Source organism: Phycodurus eques, chromosome 17 (genome assembly GCF_024500275.1).
Source record: "Phycodurus eques isolate BA_2022a chromosome 17, UOR_Pequ_1.1, whole genome shotgun sequence".
NCBI lineage: Eukaryota > Metazoa > Chordata > Actinopteri > Syngnathiformes > Syngnathidae > Phycodurus > Phycodurus eques.
Genome location: NC_084541.1, coordinates 20,708,075 through 20,734,552, shown reverse-complemented (window position 1 = coordinate 20,734,552; position 26,478 = coordinate 20,708,075). Strand labels below are relative to the sequence as shown.

General features: G+C 43.1%; 1 protein-coding gene across 3 annotated transcripts; it reads right to left on the bottom strand.

The window, feature by feature from the left end:
- Window positions 1-9: 9 nt before the first annotated feature.
- npas2 (neuronal PAS domain protein 2) lies at window positions 10-25,829 on the bottom strand. 3 transcript variants are annotated; one of them, XM_061703280.1, is made up of 23 exons: window positions 25,511-25,829; window positions 21,457-21,579; window positions 20,220-20,388; window positions 18,514-18,570; window positions 17,764-17,918; window positions 17,562-17,653; window positions 17,330-17,419; window positions 15,871-15,991; window positions 15,099-15,212; window positions 14,911-15,029; window positions 14,231-14,313; window positions 14,032-14,138; window positions 13,384-13,531; window positions 13,154-13,238; window positions 12,961-13,087; window positions 10,047-10,144; window positions 9,824-9,910; window positions 9,264-9,440; window positions 6,537-6,728; window positions 6,240-6,424; window positions 5,072-5,167; window positions 4,779-4,989; window positions 10-3,691 (listed from the first exon to the last, which is right to left on the bottom strand). In XM_061703280.1, exons 3-23 carry the CDS (start codon window positions 20,291-20,293, stop codon window positions 3,473-3,475), a joined length of 2,637 nt encoding a protein of 878 aa, XP_061559264.1. In that variant the 5' UTR covers window positions 20,294-20,388; window positions 21,457-21,579; window positions 25,511-25,829; the 3' UTR covers window positions 10-3,472. The 3 variants fall into 3 exon arrangements, with proteins under 3 accessions (XP_061559264.1, XP_061559266.1, XP_061559267.1); XM_061703282.1 differs by lacking the exon at window positions 9,824-9,910; XM_061703283.1 differs by lacking the exons at window positions 18,514-18,570; window positions 20,220-20,388; window positions 21,457-21,579; window positions 25,511-25,829 and having other exon boundaries at window positions 17,562-17,646; window positions 17,764-17,837.
- Window positions 25,830-26,478: the final 649 nt, after the last annotated feature.

Sequence of the window (26,478 nt, the reverse complement as noted above, 5' to 3'; positions counted from 1 at the left end):
TTGAAAATATTTATTTCACAATAACCAGGTTGATTTATAAATAATTCAGTATAGCATAATTAATATCAAGATATTTTAGGCTGTAAACTTAATTTATTATCTTTTAAACAATATTAACAATATTTTTAAAGCTTATTTCAATGGTAAATACAGGGGGAGAAAAATACATACAAGTGACATACACAACAAAGCCTCACCGCCACTAATAAGACACTTCATTATCTGTTACAAAATTACTTTAATTTTAAAATCATGTAACATACATATGTATTCTATTAGACATAGAAAATAAACTATATTATCTCGTGTTTTTGTACATTCTAATATACAATATATTCACTGTGCTTTCTGCACCGAAACGGCAGCAATGGCTGTGTAGCAGGTTAGTGTTCCTCAGCTTCTGGCCTTCATTGTCTCACATACAAACGGAAAAATCTTGACAAAACCTTCAAAAACATTGACACTTCCTGGGAAAAGTCCATGAAGCTGAAAGTGTGGGGTGGTGGTTTTTGAAAACCGTACCTCTTTGAGCCAAATTTCGACATGAACTAAACCAATAAAGGATTTCGCAAGTTTGCATCCACACATCAGGTGGACAAGGGTGGTTTTGTTTCATTACGCAGATTCGTTAAGAGGTTTAACTGCACTGCGTCGACTCTTGCACGAGTCCGTCAAAAGTGAGCTGCGCATCGACGCGAGGCAAAAAATATTTGGATTGAAAGGTGCCACATGTGCAGAACCCGTCTGCCGGGTTTAAGGTCCAACTCGCCATCGCCTGCTTCTTCATCATGGATGAGCAGCAGCTTGATAGTAAATGTCATTCTTATTATTTGAATAAATGTGCCTCTTTATAGCATGGCACTGTTTTGCTTCTAAACCAGAAAGCGATGGGTCAACCAACAACATAAGAATTGATGGATTAAATTCATCTGGTGAACTTTAGTTTTCTTATCAGTGACTGTCTCCCATATGGGGGGTAAAAAAACAAAACAAAACAAAACAAAAAACGAGGCTGCGCCACATTACAAAGTATTGGAGCTGCAATCATTGTGACTGGAATAATTGTGTTCTCTGCCTGAAGGAATGTCAGGTGAACTAAAAAAATATAATTCACACAGTACCGTTAGTGGCGTAATATACATATCTCTACACATCTGTAGTGAAACCTTGTAAATATACAGCATAAATTAACATTCTCAAATGGACATTGCACATGGTCAAAGAGGAGCTACTGGGCCTGTTTTCGTCTTCTGTGGCACTCACCCACTTGCAGAAAAAGTCCTAACTTTACTCCCGAGTCTGTGTTGTTCTCAAATTGAAATCATTTATCTTCGGAGTAAAAACTGAGCGTGCTGCAATGACGAGATTTCCTTCAACAACAAATGACTGAGAGAAATGACTGTTTGTTTGATTTTCGGGTCATTAGCAGCTCTTCATATCTCCAGCTTCTTCAAATACTTTGAGGCGCCAACATCGTGCATGTACACTCACCAGCCTGTTGCATGTAATTTGTACATTCTTTTTCCCCCCACTTATGACTAATTAGTTACACTTGCACAATATAATTAGATCCAAACACAGGAGTTGTAGCAAACATTGTGCCTTTACAAAGATCTTATTCCGTGCTTTTTTCATTTTTTATTTTGGGTGAAGTGTTTTCTTTTAACAGGATGTTGCACTATTGTTTAATGTTTGGGTTTGGGAATTGTCAGTAAATTTCCTTTCATGGGCAGTTTAGCTTGGCAAATATTCAATCATGGAACTTTTACTTAATCGTAAATAATAGCTCTACTTTATCATTGATATTAAATAAACAGATTCCCTAATTGCGTTACAATTGTGCGGCTGTGTTGGTATGAAAATACACTTTGGTACGATGTTATAGACAAACCGGACATTTCCAGTTAAATTCCCATAAGAATTCCATCTGCAATTTTCCAACTTTGAAGTTTATTGGAATTTTGCAATCACTTCTGTAACCCTTAACTAGTTTACACACACATTGGTAAACAAGTACACGACATTTAATGTCCATCCATCCATTTTCAAACGTCCTCATTCGGTCTCGGCTGACTTTGGGGGAGATGCGGGGTACACCCTGGAATGGTCGCCAGCCAATTGCAGGGTAACCATTCACAGTCATATTCACATCTATAAATAATTTAGTCTTCATTGAACTACAGTAAGTAATACAGCATGATTATCTTTGTAAAGGCACACCTTTTGTAATGTTTGTTATCCTATTTGATTGGAGTGAAAAATACAATTTATAAACATACGCTTGTATATTTTCCATAATTACGAAATGTCAGAGCTTGGCTTCAAAGTCAAATCTACACATAATGTTGCAGCATACATGTCACAACTACTTAAAGTGAAGAAGCAGATGTTTTTCGACCACACATCAGCCTGCTAATCTCTTAATGTTTGTGGCTTTTAGGGATTCAACGCAGTAAAGTGGGGGTAAGACTTTAAGACCAGTGGTAAAGTGAATCATAATCTCAACGTATAAAACTGCTTTCTTTTATGCCATGCCATGCCGGTTGTTTTACAATAAATGAAATTCAGCAAATAAATTATGTAATAAAATAATGATAATGCCATTGCTGCGAATGTTCTAATTGCTTGGGGGCAAGTTAAGGTTGCAAAAGGCATCTGATATATAGATAATCTCCAATAGAAATCTAAATGTATATTATTTTCAATCTAATGTGGGGAAAATATATAAATTACGTTCAATGAAAAGAAACTTTGTTTTCCAAATGGACCTGAGCAGGATCTTTTTAAAGCCGTAGTGAGACGTAACATTGGAACTGCACCATGGTACTCGTAGCATGGTTAAAAGGCACATTCGACAAGCCACCCTCCTCCATTCGGCTGTTTAAGAAGTGAGCAGTGGCGCTGCAGGGGTCTTCAGAGGTGTCTCGTCCAGAGACGGCTTGTTAAGGAAGCCCTTCTTTGTTCAAATAAATCCCAGAGGGATGTTTGCACTGGGGTTTGACATCCAACTCATCGAAATGGAATATTAAAAGTGACGCTCTGGATTTCGCTGAAGGGGGTTGTCGGGAAAATAATCTCACTGTGAAGCCACTGGTTAGAGGGAACATTTAATATTAAATGTATAGGCAAAAATAAATACTGTATCCTACTCTGGGTGGGGCGTGGCGCCAAAAGTGCAAAGAGCCACTTGCGAAATGAAAGTGGCGTCCTCGTGACAGCGGTGATAAATCCACTTGTTGCAATGACAACTGAGCGTGTCGCAGGCTGGTGAAGAAAGGCCCCGCCTCTCATCATCACATTCCTCAGGTCCGCGTCCCGCCACCGTTTTATTCCGGCGCTTGCCCGTGGGGCGAGCGGCTTCACATCAAATGTTCAGGCCGCTGTGGCCGGTTTTCTCCGACTCCGGGCTGAGTTTGACTCCCAACGGCAACGACCTGCCGCCGCGCTCGGCGCTCTTGCACGTTCCACAGTGCTACCGTGTTAGCATGTTCCTAAAGTCTGAAACATTGGCAGTCTGGTTTTGGGAATGTTGGTATTGTCTTTGTTGCGGTTGTTGCTGTTGTGTTTGCGGCGCCGGCTGCTGCTGCTGCTGCTGCTGCTGCTGGATGTATCCCACAGTGCCTTGCTGCGGGATGTTGGCGGTGTGTAAGAATGTTGGAGTCGATCCGCTGTGAACAAGTCCTTGAGTCATCTGCAAAACACAACATACATTCACACAGGTCAGCAGATCAAAAGCACAACATGCCTTTTTAATAGTTAACATTTGTTTTCAATAACTGACAGAATTGATTGATGCCAACTTGTTACTTTGATACAAGTAAGTTAAAGTGGATTTGTAATGTATGTGTTAAAGGGGGATCTTGTGACTAGAAATGACACAGAGTGGCAAAACACTAAATCAAAAAACACTCCCTCTACATTGTGACACAAAGTTCCATGGGAAATTATGTTCAATTTCAAATTATTCATGCGTTTTCTCAATGCATATGATGTATATATCTATCCATACAAGCATCCAAATTGTCCTCATTAGGGTCGCTGGTAGGTAGGGTGAGCTGGAGCCTGTTGGGCGAGAAGCGGGGTACGCCAGCCAATTTCAGACGGGTATATATATATCCAATGTTTGATTACAATACTGTAGATTATGATTAGGAAGATTAAAATGATGAAAAATGTTACCTGTGCTGATGATTGTACATCATATCACTAATATGAATCATTTCCAAAAATGTGTGGGGAAAAACAAGCAAACATTTCTCAACACTGGTAGTGTATGTCATTTCTAGCTGTACCAACTGTTCATATTGTGTTGGTTCACGATGACAACAATTCCTTAGCCGCACAGTCTAATGAGATCCAAATAAAAACAGTCTGCCTTCAGAAACATACTAATGCTCATTTTAGATTGACACCATCAAAAGTCAATTAAGCTAACAATATCCTCTTATTGTGGCTATACTCCATCATACTTTTGAGTATTATGAATAGGGTAAGAAAATATTCAAAGCACCACAAAAACTTTCCATCCATCCATAATAAATGTTGTACAATGAATCCATCTCTCACTGTCAATCAAGCCTGGATTATTGACTGGTATGGCCAGTCTGTGTATCACTTCATTTGGTTTGAAGTTTTAAATATAATTTGGAAGAAAACGCACATTATCTGCTTAACAGCCTGCTGCCGCGCTATTGATATGGTGAGACGAGGCTCTGCTTTGATCAGCTATGGGATTGTGCAGCAGATCAATAAGCATCCAAGGTGGCTGAGCGTGGCACCTGAAAGAACTGCTGCGGCTGTTGCAGCTGCAGGGAGTGCTGGGAGGCCGGAGGCTGAGCCTGGTAGCTTTGCTGCGACTGGTGGGAGATGAAGCTGTTGTGTGGGATCATGATGGGCGACGTGAACACCTGAGAGGGCACGAGCACGGCGTTGCAGTTGACCTGTTGCATGGGGAACGAGGGTGCGATGATCTGCTGCTCCAACGTGTATCTGTAGACAGGGAACAGTCAACGGGTCAGACACAAGAGGGCGTGGGGATGCGTGTGGACACACGGACGGGAAAAGTGCTCACATGGTCTGGGGAATGCCCATGTTGCACTGCTGGGAGGCCTGCGTGGACCCACTGCTCGTGGGGACCAGTGTCTGCATTTGCTGGTTCAGGAGCATCCTGTAGGATATAATCATAGTTTTTTTTTTATCATCGTGTCTATTGAGATCCAGCATACGAGTGTCAAAAATGATGTGTTTACTTTAGGGCTAGGCCAGGGGTCAGCAACCTTCAATCCACAAAGAGCCATTTCGACCGTCTCCCACAGAAAGAAAATCACTGGGAGCCGCAAAACCCTTTAACATCTAAAGTGCATTTATCTTCTTCTTTTTGTTTTTTTTTTAAACCTGCATGATTTTAAAAAACATTTTCCAAAAATCAGTAAACCGCTACAGAGAACATTTTTTGTTTTGCCTGCAAACAACAAAAGCGTTTTGAACTCTGAGAAAAGACGCTTGGTTGAAGCTTACGATGTCGATTTGAGTCCTCTTTGGATTCATGAAATTAAAGCCACACTTTAAACTATCCACCTGTAGTGAACCAAAAATGACGTCTGCTTCTGCGTTCTGTCACTTTATGGCGTGTGGAGCTTGCAGTCAGCTGTTAACTTGAATTAAAAATGACTACAGTATTTCACCTAATGTAAAATATATATTTGCAAAATAATAATGATTTTTGATCCTGAAGCTCAGCACAGTATATGGTGTCGGCACATCAGGGCTGGAGACTTTCACCTTCATCTTAACGCACGATTGTTAGCCGTCCTCTTGTTTTTCATATAGTTCATGTGCCACATAGCATTAAACATTCTCTTTTGTTAAGAAACTTTTCTTGGATTTCTCCATGGTTTGCCTAGCGAGGGTCGAAAAGCTCAATAAATCTTGGCCAGGTATGGCACATATGAAAGTGAACCTCATCGGATACAGTTGTGTGGGTAGTGGCCATAGCCGCGAAGTACGGCTTGGAGACCGTGAAGTGGAGATGCAGCTGTTGAGGTTCTCTTTAGGAGTGACCGGGTTGGATAGGTTTAGAAATGAACTCTTCAGAGGGAGAGCCAAGGTTAGATGTTTTGGTGAAGCTCGTACAAGTTTGACTAGCCTCTCTAGTCTTCAAACGTTTGATGCAGCTTTTGTATTGGAGCTCATTCGATTGTGCATTCTGCGGATGGCTTCATGTGCGACGCGACTCTCACCGTAGTTGTCCATCTTGGCTAAGGTCGTTGTCCGTGTGTCTTTGGTTTGTGTCATGTAGAGGCCTCGTGTTGGTCTGAGAGAACATCATGGGGTTGCTGTAGAAGGGCATGGTCAGACTGGTGTTGGTCTGCACAGGCAAACTCACTGACTGCACCTGGCCACCCCGAGAGATCCTCTGTGGCCCCTTTCGAATATTGTCAGAGTCGTAAAAAAAATCAACAGTAGCGACCTTGGAAATATTGGAACAGAAATTCTAGCTCTTGTGTTCGACATTTTATGGTAGTCGTTGGGCGTACCTGTGTCGAGGGGGAGCTGTTCTCTCTCAGAAGCGAGTGAGGGGACGAGCTGTGGGCCCCACAGGAGGTTGGTTTCGGGTGGCCTGAGAGCTGCCTGATGACCCCCGACTGGCTCTGTGAGGCCGGCCTGCCCGGGCCCTGCTGCTGTGGCTGCTGGCCAAATTCTTTGCGGACAGGCTGTTGTAGCAACATCTTAAACACACATAGAATACAATACAATACAATAGTGTTTTCTGAGTCATACGGGAAATGAATCATTGTTACACAAATGTTGCTCTATGTGGGTCATTACGTTTACATGCCGCCTCTTGGTGGGGCCATTTCGCCTGTTACTGTGGGTGGTTAGCCAATAGTAGGTTTACTGCATGATGTGACTAATTAACCCCGATGACATTTGCATTCACTAGCGTCAGCATTAGGTGCACCTGCACAGTCGAAGGAGATCGAGCAGAACTCTGCAAAGATAATCCTTTGTTTTGGTTTGCTCATATTCATCAGTGTTTATTACTGTGCTTTTTGTTTAAATAATTTCGGGGCCCTGTACAATGTAGTGCAGTTCTAAACCACTGCCTACTACAACCATAATAAACATATTATATTAGAAACCCCAATTCCATTGAAGTTGGGACGACGAATACTTAAATAAAAACAGAATCCAATGATTTGCAAATCCTTTTCAGCCCATATTCAATTGAATACACTACAAAGAAAAAGATATTTTAAGTTCAAACTGACGAACGCTAATATCTTTTCGCAAATTTTCTCTCATTTTGAATTAGGTCCCTGCGACACGTTCCAAAAAAGATGGGACGGGGCAGCAAAAGACTGGAAAAGTTGAGGAATGCTCAAAAAACACCTTTTTGGTACATTCCACAGGTGAACAGGTTAATTGGAAGCAGGTGAGTGTCATGATTGGGTATGAAGGGAGCATCCCCGAAAGGCTCGCTTGCTCACAAGGAAGGATGGCACGAGGTTCACCACTTTGTGAACAACTGCGTCAGCAAATAGTCCAACAATTTAAGAAAGTTTCTCAATGCACAATTGCAAGGAATTGAGAGATTTCATCATCTACAGTCCTTAATATCATCGAAAGATTCAGAGACTCTGGAGAAATCTCTGCACATAAGCGACAAGGCAGAAAACCAACATTGAATGCCCGTGACCTTTGATCCCACAGGCGACAATGCAGTAAAAGCTGGCATCACTGTGTAAAGGATATTTCCTGCATGTGAGCACAGGAACACTTCAGAAAACTATTGTTAGTTAACAAAGTTGGTCGCGACATATACAAATGCAAGTTGAAATTCTACCATGCAAAGCGAAAGCCATATACAGTACCAACAACACCCAGAAACGCCGCCGGCTGGCTTCTTGGGCCCGAGGTTGTCTGAGATGGACTGACGCAAAGTGGAAAAGTGTGCTGTGGTCTGACGAAATCACATTTCAAATTGTTTTTGGAAATAATGGACGTGGCCATAGAGGAAAAGGACCATCCGGATTGTATCAACGCAGAGTTCAAAAGCCAGCATCTGTGAGTGTATGGGGGTATGTTAGTGCCCATGGCATGGGTAACATGCACATCTGCGAAGGCACCGTTCACGCTGAAAGGTACATACAGGTTTTGGAGCAACATATGCTGCCATCCAAGCAATGTCTTTTTCAGGGACGTCCCTGCTTATTTCAGCAAGACAATGCCAAGTCACATTGTGCACGTGTTACAACAGCATGGCTTGGTGTTAAAGAGTGCGAGTACTAGACTGGCCTGCCAGTCCAGACCTGTCTCCCATTGAAAAGGTGTGCAGGCGCAAAATACGACAACAAAGACCCCGGACTGGTGAGCAACTCAAGTTGTATATCAAACGACAATGGGAAAGAATTCCACCTCCAAAGCTTCAACAATTACTGTCCTCACTTCCTAAACGCTTGTTGAGTGTTAAAGGAAGGTGATGTAACACATTGGTAAACATGGCCCCTGTCCCAGATTTTTTCCGACATCTTGCAAGCATCACATTCAAAATGAGAGAATATTTGCATAACATTCATCAGTTCGAAATTAAATGTCTTTTTAGTATATTCAATTGAATATACGTTGAAAAGGATTTTGTAAATCATTGTATTCTGTTTTTACTTACGTTTTACACAACATCCCAACTTCATTGGAATTCGGGTTTGTATATTATACCATGATAAATTAACACCGCTCTGAAATTAAGCACAATTATGTTTTTCCATGCAGCTATTATTCAATAAATAAATATTTTAACAGGAAAGTTAGGTGAGGAATTTATGGAACTCTTACCATGGGAATTAATGGAAATAACCTTTATGATTTGAGGAAAGTTATACAAAATGCATGATATACGTACAAATACAAACATAGCGTTGTTTTGTCATAAGCAGACATGCATACAGTATAAAGGTTTTGATTCATTTGTGACCTTTACGTTTATCAAGCTCTTTCCATATCTCGCATAATACATGTGGGGGGGGGGGGGGGGGGAAATCCACAATATTCCCATCCTACATCAATCCCATTTTATTATACTACTGTATGATTAAGTGTCCTGTTGTAGGCTAATTTTCAATTTAGCACTCCAAAAAAAAAAATTCCACTTTGTTCACATTAATGCATGTACATTTTAATATCGTGTACGTCCACTACCTGTATAGCATATTCCCATGAACAGCGGTTAATTTCCATGACGTGCTCTCTTAGGAGTTGCTTACCTGCAGATTAGCGAGGTGAAGCTTCTCCTTGATGTCGTGCAGCTCCTGCTGCTGCGTCTTTATGTCGGCCTGCAGGATGCGCGTCCTCTCCTCCAGTTGCTCCTTCAGCTGGTTCACGACACCCATCTGAGGCTGCTGCAGCTCAAACATGGACGACTGCTGCTGCGTTTGCTGTTGCTGAAAACACACAATTGATAGATTTCAAAAAGTTCACTCCTGTACAGGCTTTTTTTTTTTTTTTTTTTTTTTCTCTCTCCAAAAAGGAGTCAAACATATTTATTCAATAAAAATAGTCATGAGCATTGGCTTTTCAAGTGCAATGTATAATGTTTTTTTTTTTCTTTTTTTACACACACTGCTTAAAGTTCCAAAGCATCAATTAAAGCAGATGCTAATCTGAAAAAAAAAAAGTTCACTTAATCCTATAACCTGGAAAGCAATGTACACAATTGAGAGGAAACTCTCTCATGCACACACAGTGGCAGAAAGAGCCCTAACACCCCTGCACACAAACAAAAGAGAGGAAGACAAATGACAGGAAGGGAAGGCTCAACACTAACCATCGCTGTGTTCTTGCTGCATGGAGGAGAAAGGGGGAGGCTCATTTGGGGCACCAGGTCAAAGGAATTTTGTCTTTGGATCGAATTCTACAAGGTGAAAGTGATACAAATTTGATCAATTTGACCATTCCAAATATCGTGTTGACTTGGTCTCGTTGTTTCCCCACTGACTTCTTTTTTTTAATTATCTCCAAAGACACACACAAGCATTGTATAAACTGACCTTTGAGCTCCCAACTTGGAGTCTGGCAGGCGTCCTCTCGGTCCCGATAGAAGCCGACTGCCACGACGGCGTGCACGTCTCGGTGTACGAGTTTGCCGCTGCACACGAGACAAGTCGCACACTTTCATAAACGGTTGCCATGAAAGGAACATGACATTTTCTCGGAACTTGATCCCCACAAATACGGATGCTTGATTTGTTATGTCTCCTGAGAATGCTTACGTTTCTGAAACGTACCTGGAAGTCAAAGCTGTAAAGACATACCTTGACCTCAATCATTATCTAACGTGAGAGCAGTTATCTCAAAAAAAAAAGGTGGCCTTTACGAAGACAATGATGCTCAGGTTTTATTGACTCAGAGAAGTATTACTTTAATAATTCATTAGTTGTTGTGGTTGTTTTTACTTTGAATTAGAGGTGGGCCATATTGACATGTATGGCATTGCTATCCCTAAAATATTTCCATTTGTCATGAAATGTCCTCTCAAAAGGAATTCCACTGGCACACCTATTTCATTGTTCAATATTTACTAAATGAAAGAGAGCAAACATGAAAGAAAAGCTGTGGGTCCCACTTTCAAGAGTTTAACCTTCTTCATTTAAACATATTGTTACGTATCTTGCGTGTAGTTGGTTTTCGTACTAAATTTCAATAATCGTACGGTTGCTATATTATGATATAATCATCGTAGGAAACGTATCGTGAACATTGTAATCATTTGTGATGATTCATTGAGATAATGGTGTCGTCAATGGCAAAAATATTTGTATACATTAAGAGTTGATGAGTTTATTCCGGTATATTGCTTGCGTATATTGCCATTGGCTAAATATCATATTGAGCTACGCAAATGTTATGACTCGTGGTAGGTGTTTTTTCTTTTGTTTTTTTTTCTCCTCACATAGCAAATCATCGCATAATGGTGCATCGTGTTAACACTGTTGTTGTTTGCAAGCTGTTGTGATATTGTATTAAATGCGAGTAATAGGGTTGTTTTGGTTCCCCTATTTCTAAAATACAAAGCACAGTTTGCACAGGCACACACTTTGATACAGTGAGTGAAGGGTCCATCCCATATAAGGTTATATTTGAAGTGTAAAAGCAAGAAGATGGTAGGTGCAGTATTTGTTTTGCATTCACACAGGGCTTTCAAACCAAAGACTAAACCTCAAATCCTTTACATCAATATACTTAGTGATTCTAAGATTGCTGATGGTAAGGATCTCTCCTCAGTCCGTACCAAATGTATTACACATCGCACTTGAGCTGAGAAGAACCTGAACTGGGTTTCCTTCAGAGTTTCCTTAACAATACTGCTGAGTCACCATCTCTTGGCTGACTCCTCATTTTGCCTCTGATGCAAAACCCACCGACTGCGACACAAGTTAGACACTTTTCAATGGAGCAACGCCAACCGGGCGAATTATTTACTGTAAGATTAACATGAGTTTCTTTTCGCCAGCAGCGAGCGCCACTGTGACTTGTTCACAAATACGCAGATGGGGAAACAGTTTAGTTTTTGTGACGCTGGGTGGGTGACGAAGCAGCTGGAGACTGAGCGAGCGGCGCCTAAAATAAACAAGGTTAGGTAAAGTAAGCACGAAAGATGATTTAATCATAAAGGCAGCGTACGTGTGGGCACTTTACTAAAGCGTGATGAACTGCACGTTTTACGTTACAGATCACAGGGTGGCACTGTTGATGTGAATGAAACGCGCCCTATTTGGGTTTGCTCGAACCGGTTCACAGGGGATGGTGTACAATAGGATGGCACCATCTTTGATTCTGGAGCAGCGGGAATGTTTCTAATGTTACGGCAAAAACGAAGAACATGACGTGCCATATTTGATGTGTGTTTATCCATCTGTTGCACATGTAACATCCGTGTGTTAGCAGGCCTCTTCCTGGTTCATGAATGATCATGTCAAGACTCCCATTTTTTAAAAATTATTATTATGGGGCAAGGGGAATACCTACATCATGCCCCAAATCCCCAAAATATGTGGCGCGCCACGTGTTCTGGCTGTCCGTCTGTACAGTATGTTAACAGGCAACTAGAAGGGATGATTTAAGACAAAACAGGATGCTATTTCTTTTTATTCCAGGGAGGCAGGAACAATTCCATTGTGACCAATCCCAAAAAGAGTCAGTTATGTCCTGTATTAAATGTGGCAAAAAATATAGCACCATATTTGGGTTTGTTTGTCCGTACTGTACTTTAGCTGGCGACTTCTTGGTTCATGAAGCATGACGTAAAAATGGACCAGACCATTTCTGATATACTTTTTCGGGGGTTGAAATCCTAACAAATGGGGATTAAAACACTACAGTGGGTCTTGCCGTGCCGAAAGGAACAAGAAGAATTAGCTTGTGAGGAGGTTATTCATCTAATGACCAGGCAGTAGACAGCCTCGTGGATTAGTGGTGAGCATGTCTGCCTCACATTTCGGAGATTCTGTGTATGAATTTGAGCTCCAACTTTCTCCAGGTCCTCTGGCTTCCTCTCACAGCCCAGAACGTGCATGTTATGTTCATCGAAGACTTAAATTGCCCAGAAGTGTAAATAGGAATGGTTGGTTTCTCCTTTACAGTTTGGTTTTTACAGTTAACTTCAAAATGGTGCAAGCCCCGGAACTCGGTCAGATTTGTGCCTCGCGATTGGCTGACGAACTGCCCCGGATGTATTTTGCCTCCCGCCCAAAGTCAGCTGGGATAAACCCCAGATCACTTGCAAGGGCATTTTCTACACGCGCTGTAGAAAATGGACGGACGAGCGGCTGGATGATCTGGCAGTATCCCAGTTTTCTAAGCTACACAGAGATCAGAGCCTGCAGCCACACGGGAGCAGCATCTGGGCTTCTGTCGACCACTTATTGAATGAGTTGGCACTTTATTGGGCAGAGGATGACTCACATGCGGAGTCTGACAAGGCTGCGTGGGAGGACTTCCGAGAGCTGTGGGAGGATACCGAACGTGCGCCGCTGTTTCTGTCCCGTGGCGGGTCCATTGTGGAGCACATGTCCAAGTACAGCTCTTGGGCCTGAAATGGACCAAACAAGGGGCTCAAATGGGATGTTTTGTAGAAATCAGATTTCTGGACTTTTACCTTTACAGACGAGGGAGCGATCTCAGGAGGAGACTGCTCCTCAAGGCCAAATGCTCGCCTCCTTTCAGCTCGTACTTCAGCATAACTGAATTGCAAGAAGATCGTGCGAATTAGTCACCGTGCGCCTCCAGAATGAGGACGTGCCTCATCAGGCGTCTTTAATCCCAGGACCACAAGAGGGGGTGCTCATCCTTCTCGTGGGCAAATGACAATGAACAAAATGGCCTCACCTGACAACAGTGTGAGTACACACGATGAACTCGGGTTTGGAGTTCCACTGGTGATAAGTAATGTAGTAGTGCGTCCGCAACCAAATCCATTGCTGACCCTTCGTCAGAAAGCGATAATAGCAGGATTTGCCCTTTCCAAACTGCATCACTGGGGGGGAGAAATAAACACAGTCAAGACATCTGGCCTCTCATATGCTCGTAATTGTAGTTGAATAAACAGTGTGACATCATACCAATAAATTCTAATTTATCGGTATAAAGAAGAGAACATGACAAAAACAACAACAATGGAGAACATGCAAGCATTTCCTATTGACTTGTGGCTATTTATCATAAGTGAAGTTCTGACTTCTTCCCATTCTATTCCTGCTTGCAGAGAGAAGTGGCAATTCTCTGCTGACCAGTCAGTCAGAAAAGGGCGGAGCTCGCCCTTTATGTATCCTACCACTGTGGTGCCCGAAAGTGATACGCTCTGGATTGGTTAGCTTGCTACCATTAGAAACCTTTGAGAATGAAAATGCAAAAACTGAGTAACGATATTCCTTGGACGAAATGCGATTGTACAGAGTAAATGCAGAAGAGGTTCTTATTGTGCACTCATACAATGGATGCACCCACTAAGAAGCGGCAGTAGACTGCGTTACTTACATTGCTTATGACATTGAGCTATAAGTTCCAAGTCGTCCACATGATAGTAATCATAGCCAGATGTTCCAAGCACTTCGAAGGGTAAATATCCTATGATTGGAGAAGCTCTGTAACAAATAAAAACACAACAACGAGCGTGTAAAAAACGACGACGACACAAGTGCTGACTGCTGATATTATTGGAGTCACTGACATTTACCTGTGATCTAAAAACAGAAACTTCCATTCGAGGCTGTGCCTAGATGTGAATTCATCACAAGGATCATCCACATTACACAAATCCTGTAAATAAAAAACAATCGAACACAGAAGAGGGAAGTCACCTCAATGACTTCACAACAAGCAATGTTTACTCAAGCATGGCAGCAGGCCTGACTAAGATCTACTATGAAAGGCAATGAAGCCACACAAACTGGAAGTACTGCCGTAAACTCATCCGCTTGATTGTTACTGAGGTCATTTTCAACCACAAAGTGAATTTTCCGACCGGACGTAGGAAACAAAGATCACAAAATGTAGTGGATGTGACAACCATCAGATGTTTTCTAACTGTAAATGCACAACAAAACAAACCGTCAATGGCCATTGCAAACTGCAGCACAAGCATAAAAGTGAAAATATTGTTTAGTCACCAGCCTTTTGGGGGGGGGGGGGATGTTTTACGAATTTATAAATGGCAAAAAATTGTCTTCATTGCAGCAACATTGGCACAGTCACCAGCCAAAGTCACAAAGTCAAATAAATTGACCACAGGCATCCGCTGAGCCCCAGGCAAAGCTAACCGACACATTTGTTACGCTTCAATGAATACCGGTTTCATTTCTTTCATAATGCTGACACGTGAGTGCATCGCAACAGCTAAGACGCAGCGAGTCTCACCTTTAGAAACTGCGGCGTGACTAATCGTACAGTAGCAATGAGGCAGACCTGCTCCTCCAGTGACGACTGCAGACTTCTCGGTAACGTCAATTCAACCCCATTACAAGAGGATGTAGGCACTACGGGAACATGGCGGTGCAGCTTATTACATGGAATTTCTGTGCGTTAATATAAGCTTTTGCGCTCACCATTGTTGTGAAACTTGAAATCTCCGACAAACTTGACATACTCATACACTGGCGGCTCTTTTGGGTGCATGTTGGCTCTGGCGAGGTGACAGCAAAATTCCACATGTGCCTCACCTGGTAAACAGCAAACTTAAATTTCATTTGTTGACACAAATGGGTAGCCAGAACAAATCTGCACTCTGTGTGTTTGTATGTACAACTGTAAGGAAAAGACTAAAGCTAGGCTACGAGTAGCAGCATCTCCTAAATCCAGCGAGAAGACATTTATTTATGATAAGCTTTGGTCACAGTCCAGTTGCAGCTCACATTTACTGCACAGCAGAAGTGTAGACGACGTTATCGTTAAACAATAACCCAAAGAAAATGCAATTTGGAGCATCTTTTGATGTGACACGTGGTTCTGGAACCTTCGCTACTCCCATCTTTCTTTCTGTGAAAAGCCCAATAGCAATGCAGGATTAAGGTCAGGGCCTTGAGCCCTGGAATGTTCATTGCTGGGGGATTACTTTGTTAACATAACAGTGATTAAAAGTCTAAACTATGATACTAAGCATGTGACTATTATTAGCTAAAGGGCTAATTATAGACACACAAATCAGCAATCCAATAAATAAACTACCGACCCCAATTCCACAACCTGCTTTTTCTCCAGGCCTGACTGAATCGAATGTATTCATCTGCTGTGTATTTTTAACTTGCGCTGACCTGGTGAAGCGCAGACAAGTTGTCTTGAAGTGTGAGGGGGCAGACAAAGTGCAAAGAGGCGACTCACGGGCCAGGAGGTCAGCAGCAACGGGGTCAGTCATCAGCATATGAGATGATAGCAGCTTATACACCTCTCCGTGTTCCCGCTCCGGGAGGAAATTTAAGATGTTTTGCTCCACCATATCTGACTGGTGCGATACACAGCAGAGCAGTTAGTCTCCCACAAGAGAAGGAATCAAGGTAAACCTGAGGAAACAGTCTGGCAGACCCTGTATGGACAAAAGTATTATACCTAGAGGACGTCAACAAGGAATTGTATGCTTTGCCAGTCCTTCACTGCAGCCACACTTGCTGCTTGTTTTGGGTCTTGCTGCCTTCTCTTTTGTCTTCAGTAAGCGAAAAGCGTGGGATTGGCTTGATATTAGACTTGGCCGGCCATTGAAAAATATTCCTTTTGTCGCTTACAAAGTATGTCCAGGGTCATTAAGCATCTACGCTGTGAAGCGCCGTCCTCTCAGTTTTGTAGCATTTGGCTGCACGTCCAGTAGTCCAATAACGCACCTCGCAATTCTCCAGCGAGCCTGTCCCATGAGCAGCGACCGTCCGTACTGTAACGTGGCCGCCACCATTTTGTCCTACGCTTTGGATATTGAGCTGCGAATGAGTTGTCATTGGTTTCATCTGTCCAAAAAAAAATCGGATTCCAATCGGACTTTATTTTCTGGTTAAGTTGAATCTGGCCTTCCTGTTCCTGAATATTGTTGTAAACATCTGTATTTATTTACATTCATGGAGGCATTTTGACAATGCCTACCTTCTTCATTGTATTACTGACGAAATCTGCCTTTAAAGTTGTCTTTCATAAAAAAGCAACTCCAAACATTATCTCGACCGATAAGCCAGGTTTTCAGTGACGCTAAATAAGGCTCACATAGAAGCAGAACGTGAAGGTGGCTGCTGAAGGTCTGGCAAAGCATCGCTCGATTTGACTGTTGGTGGGCTCCAGACTTCAGAATTGATGGTAAAAACTACATTTGTGAAGCCTCTTGAAGCTGACGAAATAGCTACAATTCAATGTGAAGGATTCTTTATGAGCGGCACGGTGCGCGACCGGATAGCACATCCGCCTCACAGTTCTGGGGACCGGAGTACACATCCCGGCCCCGGCCTGTGTGGAGTTTGCATGTTCTCCCCGTGCCTGCGTGGCTTTTCTCCGGGCACTCCGGTTTCCTCCCGCTTCCCAAAACACGTGCGTGGTAGGTCGATTGAAGACTCCGAGCTGCCCGTAGGTGTGAATGATTGTTTGTTTTTCTATGTGCCCTGCGAGCGGTTCGGGGCGTACCCCGCCTCTCGCCCGAAGATAGCCGGGATAGGCTCCAGCACGCCCGCGACCCTCGTGACGATAAAGCGGTACAGACAATGGATGGATGGATTTTTAATGAACTTGTTACTAAGTGGGAAGATGATGGGCAAACAATAAATACAGCTTTGCAGTCAAAGCAGCTCTCTTATGCTTTTACACTCACCGGCAAATGTCCAATAAGTGAAGACACACTGTCCGACACGTAGATGATGTTTCCATCTGTAGTTAACACTACTAAGAAACCATCCAGTGCCTGAAAAAGAAAGCAGTTAAAGAATGAGTTTGGTGACGCATTGACGGCATCTTCACTGCGCTGGCGAGCTGACCCGAAGACCTCGCCCAGTTTCCCCACATTGAAATCATCAGGAGGAGAGGACGTCTTCTTGCTTGTTTACCTCGAGCATGAGCTGGGTGAACTCCTCGTTGCTGAGGAACGAAGGCTTCCAGTCTTGTCTCACGTCACACGTTTCGTTCTGCGCACTGATGTCTGCGGAGCAGCTCAAGTTAAAGACAATTCGTGGGTGACTCCCAAAATGACAAAGTGTGTTCGTTGTCGACAGTAACGAAGGGAAAACAAGCAAGCTTGTTTGGTCCTACCTTTTTGTTTCTGTAAGAAGTCAATCGTTTTTTGTAGTATGGTGGACTTGTCCATCTTGCGAGGATGGCCTTGGCCTTGCAGCATGGTGCAGAGCTCTTTGATGAGCACATTGAACTGGTCTCTTCTTTTCTTTTCTGATTTGTTCCGCGATGCCCTTTGGCCGTCAAGACAAGCTCAGTCAGTTTTCAGAGGAAGGCAAGAACAACGTTTGGAGAACCACTAGCACAGCAAAAACGATTTCCTTGAAAATTTGTGGAAGAGGAAGAATTTGTGACGTTTTGGTACGCTCCCAGATCGAACATGAATTGAAATTGAATTGATTTTCCATCTCGCGTTGAACGGAGGGTGGCAATCCCAGTCTTTTAGCGTGTGCGTGCTTTCACTGTGTAGGACATGAACTGCTATCTGCTGCCTCAGTCTTGTCAGAGCGCACGCTATGGATTGCAGACAGCGCCGCATTACTCGAGTTGCGTCTGTGGCTGTCGATAATGTTTGCGAGGCACAAAACTCTTTTTCTAGGCAAAGAGGAATCCTTTCAAAGTGACTTGTGAGTTTCCCTATTGATTTGAGCTGTTTACTCGACATGTGTTGTTGCTGTGTAGTTTTCCAAGTCAGGTCAACGCCCCACAACGTGCCATTCTTATGAGAAACACATTTTCCATCAAGAGAGTTTGAATCTTTTTAGATTTCCATGACAAGTCATCAACGTTTCTGAATGTGACTGCAAAGCGCGGATATGTCTGCCGTACCTTTTTGCCCTGTCTTTCTCATCTTCGTCCATCAAATCATCCATGCAGCTGCTGGAACTGCAAAGAGACGGATGCAAATTCAAATGCAGTTTCTTTCACGAACCTCAGACAATACACAAAGCTTCTAAAGCTTAGCAAAACGAAAAAAGATTCTCCGTTATCTGGCAACAGCGCAGTTAATTTCTTTTATCATGAGCCGGCCTGTCACATTATTAAGCTTGCCCGCTCATGTTTAAAATATAACACGGGACGAGGTTTGTGTTTTTGAAATCCACTGAGCCAGATATATTCATGTGCTCCGTGCAAGCTTTAGTTCATCCATAATACACACGCATAGCGTTATAGCGCTGTAGCCAGGTAACCGTGGCACTAAAGCTTCATTTAGGTTTTAATGAAATACATTCTCTCTACACAAGCTCACGCAGTCACTCAATATAGCTTTTGTTCTACTGGAGAACACAGAGCGTCACACTGGCACCGAATCCTTTCACAACCAATCATGTACACTATATTTTCTGTAGAAGTAGCACAATGGAATTCAAAAACAGACAATTCCTGCTTGTAAGGTCAGACAAATTGAAGAACCAATATTATAGACTTCATTTTTACAGCTCCCTTCGTTAATGCTAATTAGTTGGACGTACTTCTGACTGAGTAGGATTTTGTCATGCCAGAAAAATAAGAATCACAATCAATTTCCTCCAGGTGTTTGCTACGGGATCATTCAAATATCGTTTCCAGTCTTCTATGATTCACCTTCACGACTATTGAAGGTACAAAAAGGAACAGTCCGCTCTACTGCGGAGCGTCATGTGGCTAAACCTGCGTATGCTGCGCTAATGAGGATGACTGCGGTTTGATGACATGATTGTTTGAAGCCCAAATTATCCAAATGTTGTTTTCTTTATGGCTGCTGTCTTTGGACGAAAGTTAAATATGTTATCATTTATTTATACAAATAGACTTTGATATATGTAAACACGAACAAGGCCGAAACATCGAATATTGTCATTTTGGTGGCTCTGTGGTGACACCTTGTGTTTAAAAAAAAAAAGACATTGGCGACGCTTCAAGTTCCTACTGGGTTTTGTCACGATCTCCTCCGCCGTTCAACCAAACCGTAAGAAAGTGCGGAAGTAGGTTGCACGTATATCGGCTTGAGATTGGTCAGATGTCTGCGTGCTCAACGCTAGCAACAGATTGTTCACATTACAACATGTCTCGAAAGCAACTTTGTCGGATCATTTATGCAAGAACTCCAAACTACTTTCTACTACAGTAACTTTAGCACATATGCTAAGGCTAGCACAACTTGAGATCAGTAGTATCAGCGTTTCGCTCTAATCAATATACAGCGAAGCCTCAAAAGTCGAACACAAACTGTTGAGCGACGCTGATCGAGAATGTTAACTGTCGTATATTGTATAAATAACTACTGTTCATACTACCCATAAAAACAATCTTAAATGTAATAATGTGCAGTTAAAAGTCAACGTTTTTCCATAATTTAGTTTTTTTAACAAACATTTTAGTCCTATTCTGAGTTGTTTGACTTCAGTGGGGTTTGACTTAAGATGTTCCACTGGCTTGTTTGTAAATATTTAGATCACCGTTGCAGAACTAGTAGCGCGTATGTCAGCTGTGTTAATGCAAGCGGAGACTCCAACAAAGATCGCAAATGGAGGGAAGCTCGTTTTCATACTTACTCCCAGTCTCTGCGGCTGGAAGGACAGGGGCCTCCGAAGTCCGAAAGGTTGTCCATAGTCACGCTCTTTCCCATCCAGGCCCTTTCTGGATTCTCATCCGTGCTGACCTCATCTGAGTGCGCCGACACACAAAACGAGGGCGCGCCAGTGGCCGAACAAAGGCCAAATCCTGCGAACACACGGAGTAAAAAGATCCCATCATCCTGGAAATGACACATTTTCTGTCAATTCTACCTTTCATTTTGGCTATTGGGGGAAAACAACAAACAAACACACACACACACACACACACACACACACACACACACACACTTTGGTTCATCATCAGTACTATAACAGGAACAAACCATTTTCAGTTGGCCTGCAGCATTATAAGAGTAAAAAATGTTTTTTTTTTCTTTTGCACAAGAGGAGCTCCCCTGACCTAGAAAAATCTCTGAAGCAGACACTTCATATGACAACCTCAAAAGAAAACCACTGCGCAATCACTTTCCTCACATGCTCTCATGATGAAATTCAACAGTAGGAAGCAGACGCCTCTGTAAAAAACCCAACATCAGACTATATGTTGCTTTTATGAAGAACAAATACGTTTTCTTCTCATAATCTGCCTCGAGGTCATCACCACGCGTTTGGATTTGCGCACCGCTCAGTGACGTACAAGTGTAGTCTCCAGGGAAAACACTCGTTAACGGCTATTTCCATAATGATTGATCTAAATGAGGCCCTTGAAGAGGAATGCATTAGTGTGATGGAAAGCAAAGCTGCCATTGTCAATGCTTAAATAGTCATATAAGGGGAAACAGTGTGTAATAGCCAACTGTGCTAATCTCATCTAATAAAAAGGATTTGGATTTGATTCATGAAGTGACACTTTTTGACGTCTTCCAGAGTTTGCTCTAAGTATTCCGGGAAAGGAAAAAAAGTAACTCCTCCGCATCGAGTTTGCGGGGGAGAGTAAATCATACATTCATAAACGATAGCATTTGCATCCATTTCCCAAGTTCCTCTGCTAACAATCACTTAATCCTACATCGGAACCTCAAAATCGACCGCAATCTACTCCATCACGCTGGTTGACTTTCATTGACTTGTAATCTCAAAACCTATGCTCTGATTAAAATTTGTGTATATTGAATGAATCCCGTTCAGGTTACAAAGCGATCACTTCAATCAGTCCATTCTAGGTAACTTTAGTAAGTTTATACAGACGTTAACCACTGTAATGGTCACTCACGTTCACGTTCTCTCACGCTCTCACCCTCACGGTGGGTTAGTGGTTAGCACGTCTGCCTAACAGTCGAGAGGTTCCGGGTTGGAATCTTGGCTCGGGCTCTCCTGTATGGTGTTCGCGTGCTTCCTGTCACGTCCCAAATACATAAATGGCAGGTTAATTGAAATCTCTAATGTGTCCACAGACAATATGAATATGAGTCTGAATAGTTGTCTGTCTATACGCGCCCTGTTTGTGCAAAAAGTAAAGTCATCGGCATCGCCGACTGCCGCTCGCACGCAGCGTCAACTCCTCGCGGTGCAAAGTGAACACGCTCATATCGGCCTACATCCCGGAACTGTATTGAGGTTAGAACCACACCTTGCTCGGTTAAGAGCTAAAAGCACCGGAGTCTGGTTACGTGTTTGCCCTGAGGTATTTAAAGCTTTCAACTAGCAGAATGAACTGGTGCTAGAAGCCGGCATAGTAAAGTTCCAAGTTCAAGAGCAAACAGACAGCTTTGAGCTGCCCATGAGGAACCTCCATGTAACAACTGCTACTTTGGTGACAACAGTGGAACCGTTGGGTTTCGTTTTGACCTTTAACGGAGGAACAACACCTTCCGCTCAAGGGATGCCTCGCCCTTTCGGGTTTGTTTAAGGTTCTGCGCAACATTATGCACAACCTAATAAGACCCGATGCAAATGTTCACTTCTGACTGACACCGTCAAAGAGGTAAGAATTGAACAAGATGTTCTTTTGCGTCGAAGATATTAGCAACACCTCTCCTTATGTTGCCATTGCAGTTAAACGCCACCGCCAACTACAAGGATTAACATAGTGACCGAAGAGCCGACATTTGGAATCCCGGCTCCGACTGTCCGCTGTCGAAGTGTCCTTGGGCAAGACGCTGAACCCCAAATTGGTCACAGGTGGCCCGGTGGTGCTTGGATGGCAGCAGCCGCCCTTTGGCATATGAATGTGTGAGCGTCTGGAAAGCGAGAGGCAGGGGAGAGATCTTCGCTCGTGACGTACGTGAGCTTGAGAAATTCCGATGAGCTGATTTCAGGCCTCTGCGCAGAAAAATGTCTGGAACTCGGGAATGCACGTGGCAGCACAGAGACAATATTTTATTTCATCCCAAATAATAGAAAACGTTGCTTCGGCAAAATATGTCCCCTTTAAACGCAAACTGAATCAAACCTCATTTCTATTTTGATTATTTCTTATGTAATGTTGTCGTTTCTTGATGGTGAATTTTGGATTTCAGTAAGCGAAATATATGTACGGAGTCAATATGATACTGTATCTGAGTTTCACTTTTTCAGTTGAACTACTGGAATAAATGTAGTTTCCCACGCTATTCAAATTTTTGGAGATGCACCTGAAGTTAACTTAATAATAGCGATGGGCCAATTCGTCATTTCGACTGGGAAAAACAACAACAGTCGTCGCCACTTAATTGATCCATGTTTGTTTTCTTTCAACGAGTGCAGCCCATTTTTCCTCAATCGCTTCAGGATGCAAATCAAGAATGTATTGCACGCAATCAACAGTTAATCGGCTAATAATAAAGCCCGGTACGTTGTGGTCTTTTCAAACATGCGCCACGATATCATTCTTCGGGTCACAGATGGCGACCGCAGATACTTGTGCATTGAACACGGCAATCATGGTCCAGTGAGCCTGAATGAACTTGCATTTCACTCCACACCGCACAGAATGTACAAGAGCATACTGAGCTTCGCATTGGGCTCAGACAAACCCGATGCCACTGAGATGACTCGGGTGTCCGCCTACCAGTCAGTCAATAGGTTCGCGCCACACAGCAGATAAGAATAAACCCAGCGTTTTACCTTATAAGGTTCAGCGCTGTTTAAACATGCTGCTTACACATCAAATCCCCCGACGGCCCGATTGAGGTGAACTGCTGCTCAACCTTTGGAGCATCGCGTCTGAATAAATCAGCACAGTAAATCAAATCCAAACCACAGACAACACATTTCAAAAGTGTTACAGGGGGCAGAAGTAGAGAATAGTGCACAGCCGGTAGCGGCGATCGACGTCCCTGTCTGGCCCCCCCCGAAAATTGGAAGCGTATTAAGAAAGCTGTTCAAGTTGCCGAGAAAAAAAGTATGCATCAGCCACATCGGGTGCACCTGCACAATCTCCCAAAAATAATCTCACATTTCAGTACAATTTTGAAAACTACTCAAATGTGCCCCACGAGAGCGCCGACCAAACCTGATTGAAACCGGCAACGTATTGTAAAACTGCTTACCGAAGAGTATGACAAATTCCATCAAATAAAATCAGAGCCAAAAAACAACAAACCTTGATGCTGTGCTTTCTTATTTATCGCACCAAAATGTAAGAGACTCTTCTTTGAACCATGCCCAATGTCTCAGAAATATTTCATGGTTAGCTTTGCACTGTTATGAATACATAACCTCCTCTGAGTGTCTCAGCTAATTAAAAGCCTTTCCGACCGCCTCAATCGAATCGGAGCATAATTACCAATGTCAAGGCAACACTTTTGATACATCTTTTGTAAGGGTAGCACACTTGGAATCCGGAGGGTTCATATGTATTCAGTATTGAAACATGTCTGTTCATACAAAATACCCCAAAATGTCTGTGGACTTTCCAAGCACCCTGTATGAAAACTCATTAGTTGATGTGGGTGTACCTAATGAAGTGTCTGGTGAGTGACGCCGCCTTGCTTCTTACATCTGGTTTGGAGCTATCACAGGCGAAGCTGGAGTCAATCTATGCCCCAAAAAACATCCGATTGATTTGAGTTTGGATTCTAAGACGTGCCCGCTCATTTGTGTGAAATCCCAGCAGGACTTTTTTGTCAATGAGAAGCTTCCGCTCAACGCAACATAGAACTCGGTTGCGGTTGCGACTGGACGTCGTCCCGCCGGGAAGCGCTCGGATTAGGTTACGGCGGGTCGGAGGTCAAAGGTCGCCGCCGACCCCCGGCGCGCGCGCACGATCGATGAGTCGGCCGACTGAAGGTTGTAGAGCAACCTGTGTCGAGGCCGGGCGGATGAACGATGAACAAGTAGAGCCGTTAAAGACCAAACACACTCACCGGGTTAGGTAACGTCAGCCCAACCCAAGTCACCCTGACAAACTGCGTGAGGATTTATTATTTTATTTTTTTTTCTCTCCCCCTTCTTCCCACTGCCATTCACCAGCCTGTTTTTTTGGTTTTTGGGTCACAGTGACTAATTTCGCCTCTGTGCTTTGCCAAGCGTGTCATCAGGTGGAAACCCAACAGCGGGGGCGGAACGGGTTATGACAACCTTATAACGCCTCACGTCTGCTTTATACACAATATGTACAATCTAATGCAGCGTTTCCAACCTTTTGTGAGACAAGCCGCATATTTTACTTACTTTTCAAATTCTCAAATAAAAAATGTGGCAAAAATATTTTGGCCTGAAATCACTCTAAACTCAGATAAATTGGATGAAGAAGAGCATTTCATTGTTCTGCCTGTCGCTAGCATAGATAGATCAGCAAAGATACGTATAAATAATCATCATTTTTGTACAAAATAAAGAACTACATAACTTCCCGCTGCACCCCTGATTAATGTGCCGTCTGAAAATTATTAGTTATTTAATGAATCTATTTATGTTAGCCATGTATTTTTCTATTAAAGACAGCGCGGGAAAAAAGTGAATTGGAATGATGCTGTCAGTAAGATATAGAATAAAACAACAACATTTGACCACAGTACCCATGAATATGAAAATCAGAGAAACGGATGACTTTCCCTTATTTTTTCACGTGCCTTAATTGGCTCAGTAAAATGTTGGAAAACTGTGCAAGTGTCTACTTTTCTGGATGAGACGGCCAAAATACGCCCACGTCAATAAACAACTAGCAATCAAAACTGAGACTTTCAGATCGAATGAAGTGCAAAATCCAGCACACGTCGGGTGGCCGCTGTAAGAATGAAAAGATCAGATTTTCGTTTTTTTTTTTTTCCTCCCCCCCCCCCCCCCCCCCCACTCGCACTGAACTTTCCAAATGAAGCCCGAACGGAAAAGTCGCAAATACGTACCTTGCAAAAAGAGGGCGTCCGCCACAAAACAAACATCCACGCCGAGAAAAGAGGACCGATGCGCTCATGGTGTTTCGTATCCCTCGCAAATCAAAGCGACGAGTGACTGCGCAGCTCGCTCGACGCGAGAAGACTGTTGGAGGTGCTCAAGCCTCAAGCGTTGCATAAGGTGCATTTGTCGGGAAAAGCCCAGCGCCGTCCGGCCGGTCCTGGCTCGGATACTTTGTCATCCGCGAGGCTGAGCAAGAAAATCCACTTTGAAGCTGCGTTTTCTTTAGCGGGCTGCGCGGGCCGCCATCCTTGTAAACAGCACAAGCGGAACGAAAGACAGACAGAAAGTAGGTCAGCTGTGAGCTGCAATCGTCGACAACAGCCGGAGGAGGGGACGGCTTGTAATCTCCAACACGTGCTTTCATGCACAATGTCATTTGTGTGCACTGAGCATTTGGTCGCTGCAAAATATATATATATATATATATATATATATACACTGTATATTTCCCCCCCCAAAAAAGCTGATCCGCAAATAAAGTCGCGCGCTGTTAGGAGTCTGCAAGGCAGCCGATTAGCCCGTCTGACCCTGACTGTAAACCTTTGACTTTAACCTAAGACGGAAGAGGGGTTAGGGGACAACGCAAGAAAACAAGTTGCCTTTTGCCCAAATGCGCCCCCACAGTATTCATGACTCATCGCGCGAGCGCACGGTGCTTTTGTCGCTCCATGCAAAACGTCACATAAACGTCAACAAACACAGTGCTGCTCAGCTTCTGGCCTGCAGCGCTTCCAGCGTTATTCGCGTTAGATAGCCGATTCATTCCGACGGTTCAAATGGTTTCTGTCGCACTCGTCTGCGTTCTTCGTTTCCCCGAAATAAGACAAACTATCGATGTTGCGCTTTCATTTGAAATGTCATGAGACGTGCAGTTTCTTTGCCGCAAAATGCTCTACTTACTTGACTTGAACAACAA

Bases quoted from the DNA above. Each gene is read 5' to 3' on its own strand.
- npas2 (XM_061703280.1), bottom strand. From the start codon at position 20,293: ATGGGAAAGAGCGTGACTATGGACAACCTTTCGGACTTCGGAGGCCCC. The intron at 9,911-10,046 runs GTCAGTTTATAC...TTCACCTTGTAG, and splicing joins TCCAAGTTGGGAGCTCAAAG to AATTCGATCCAAAGACAAAA. The intron at 6,729-9,263 runs GTAAGCAACTCC...TGTGTGTTTAAG, and splicing joins TTCACCTCGCTAATCTGCAG to ATGTTGCTACAACAGCCTGT.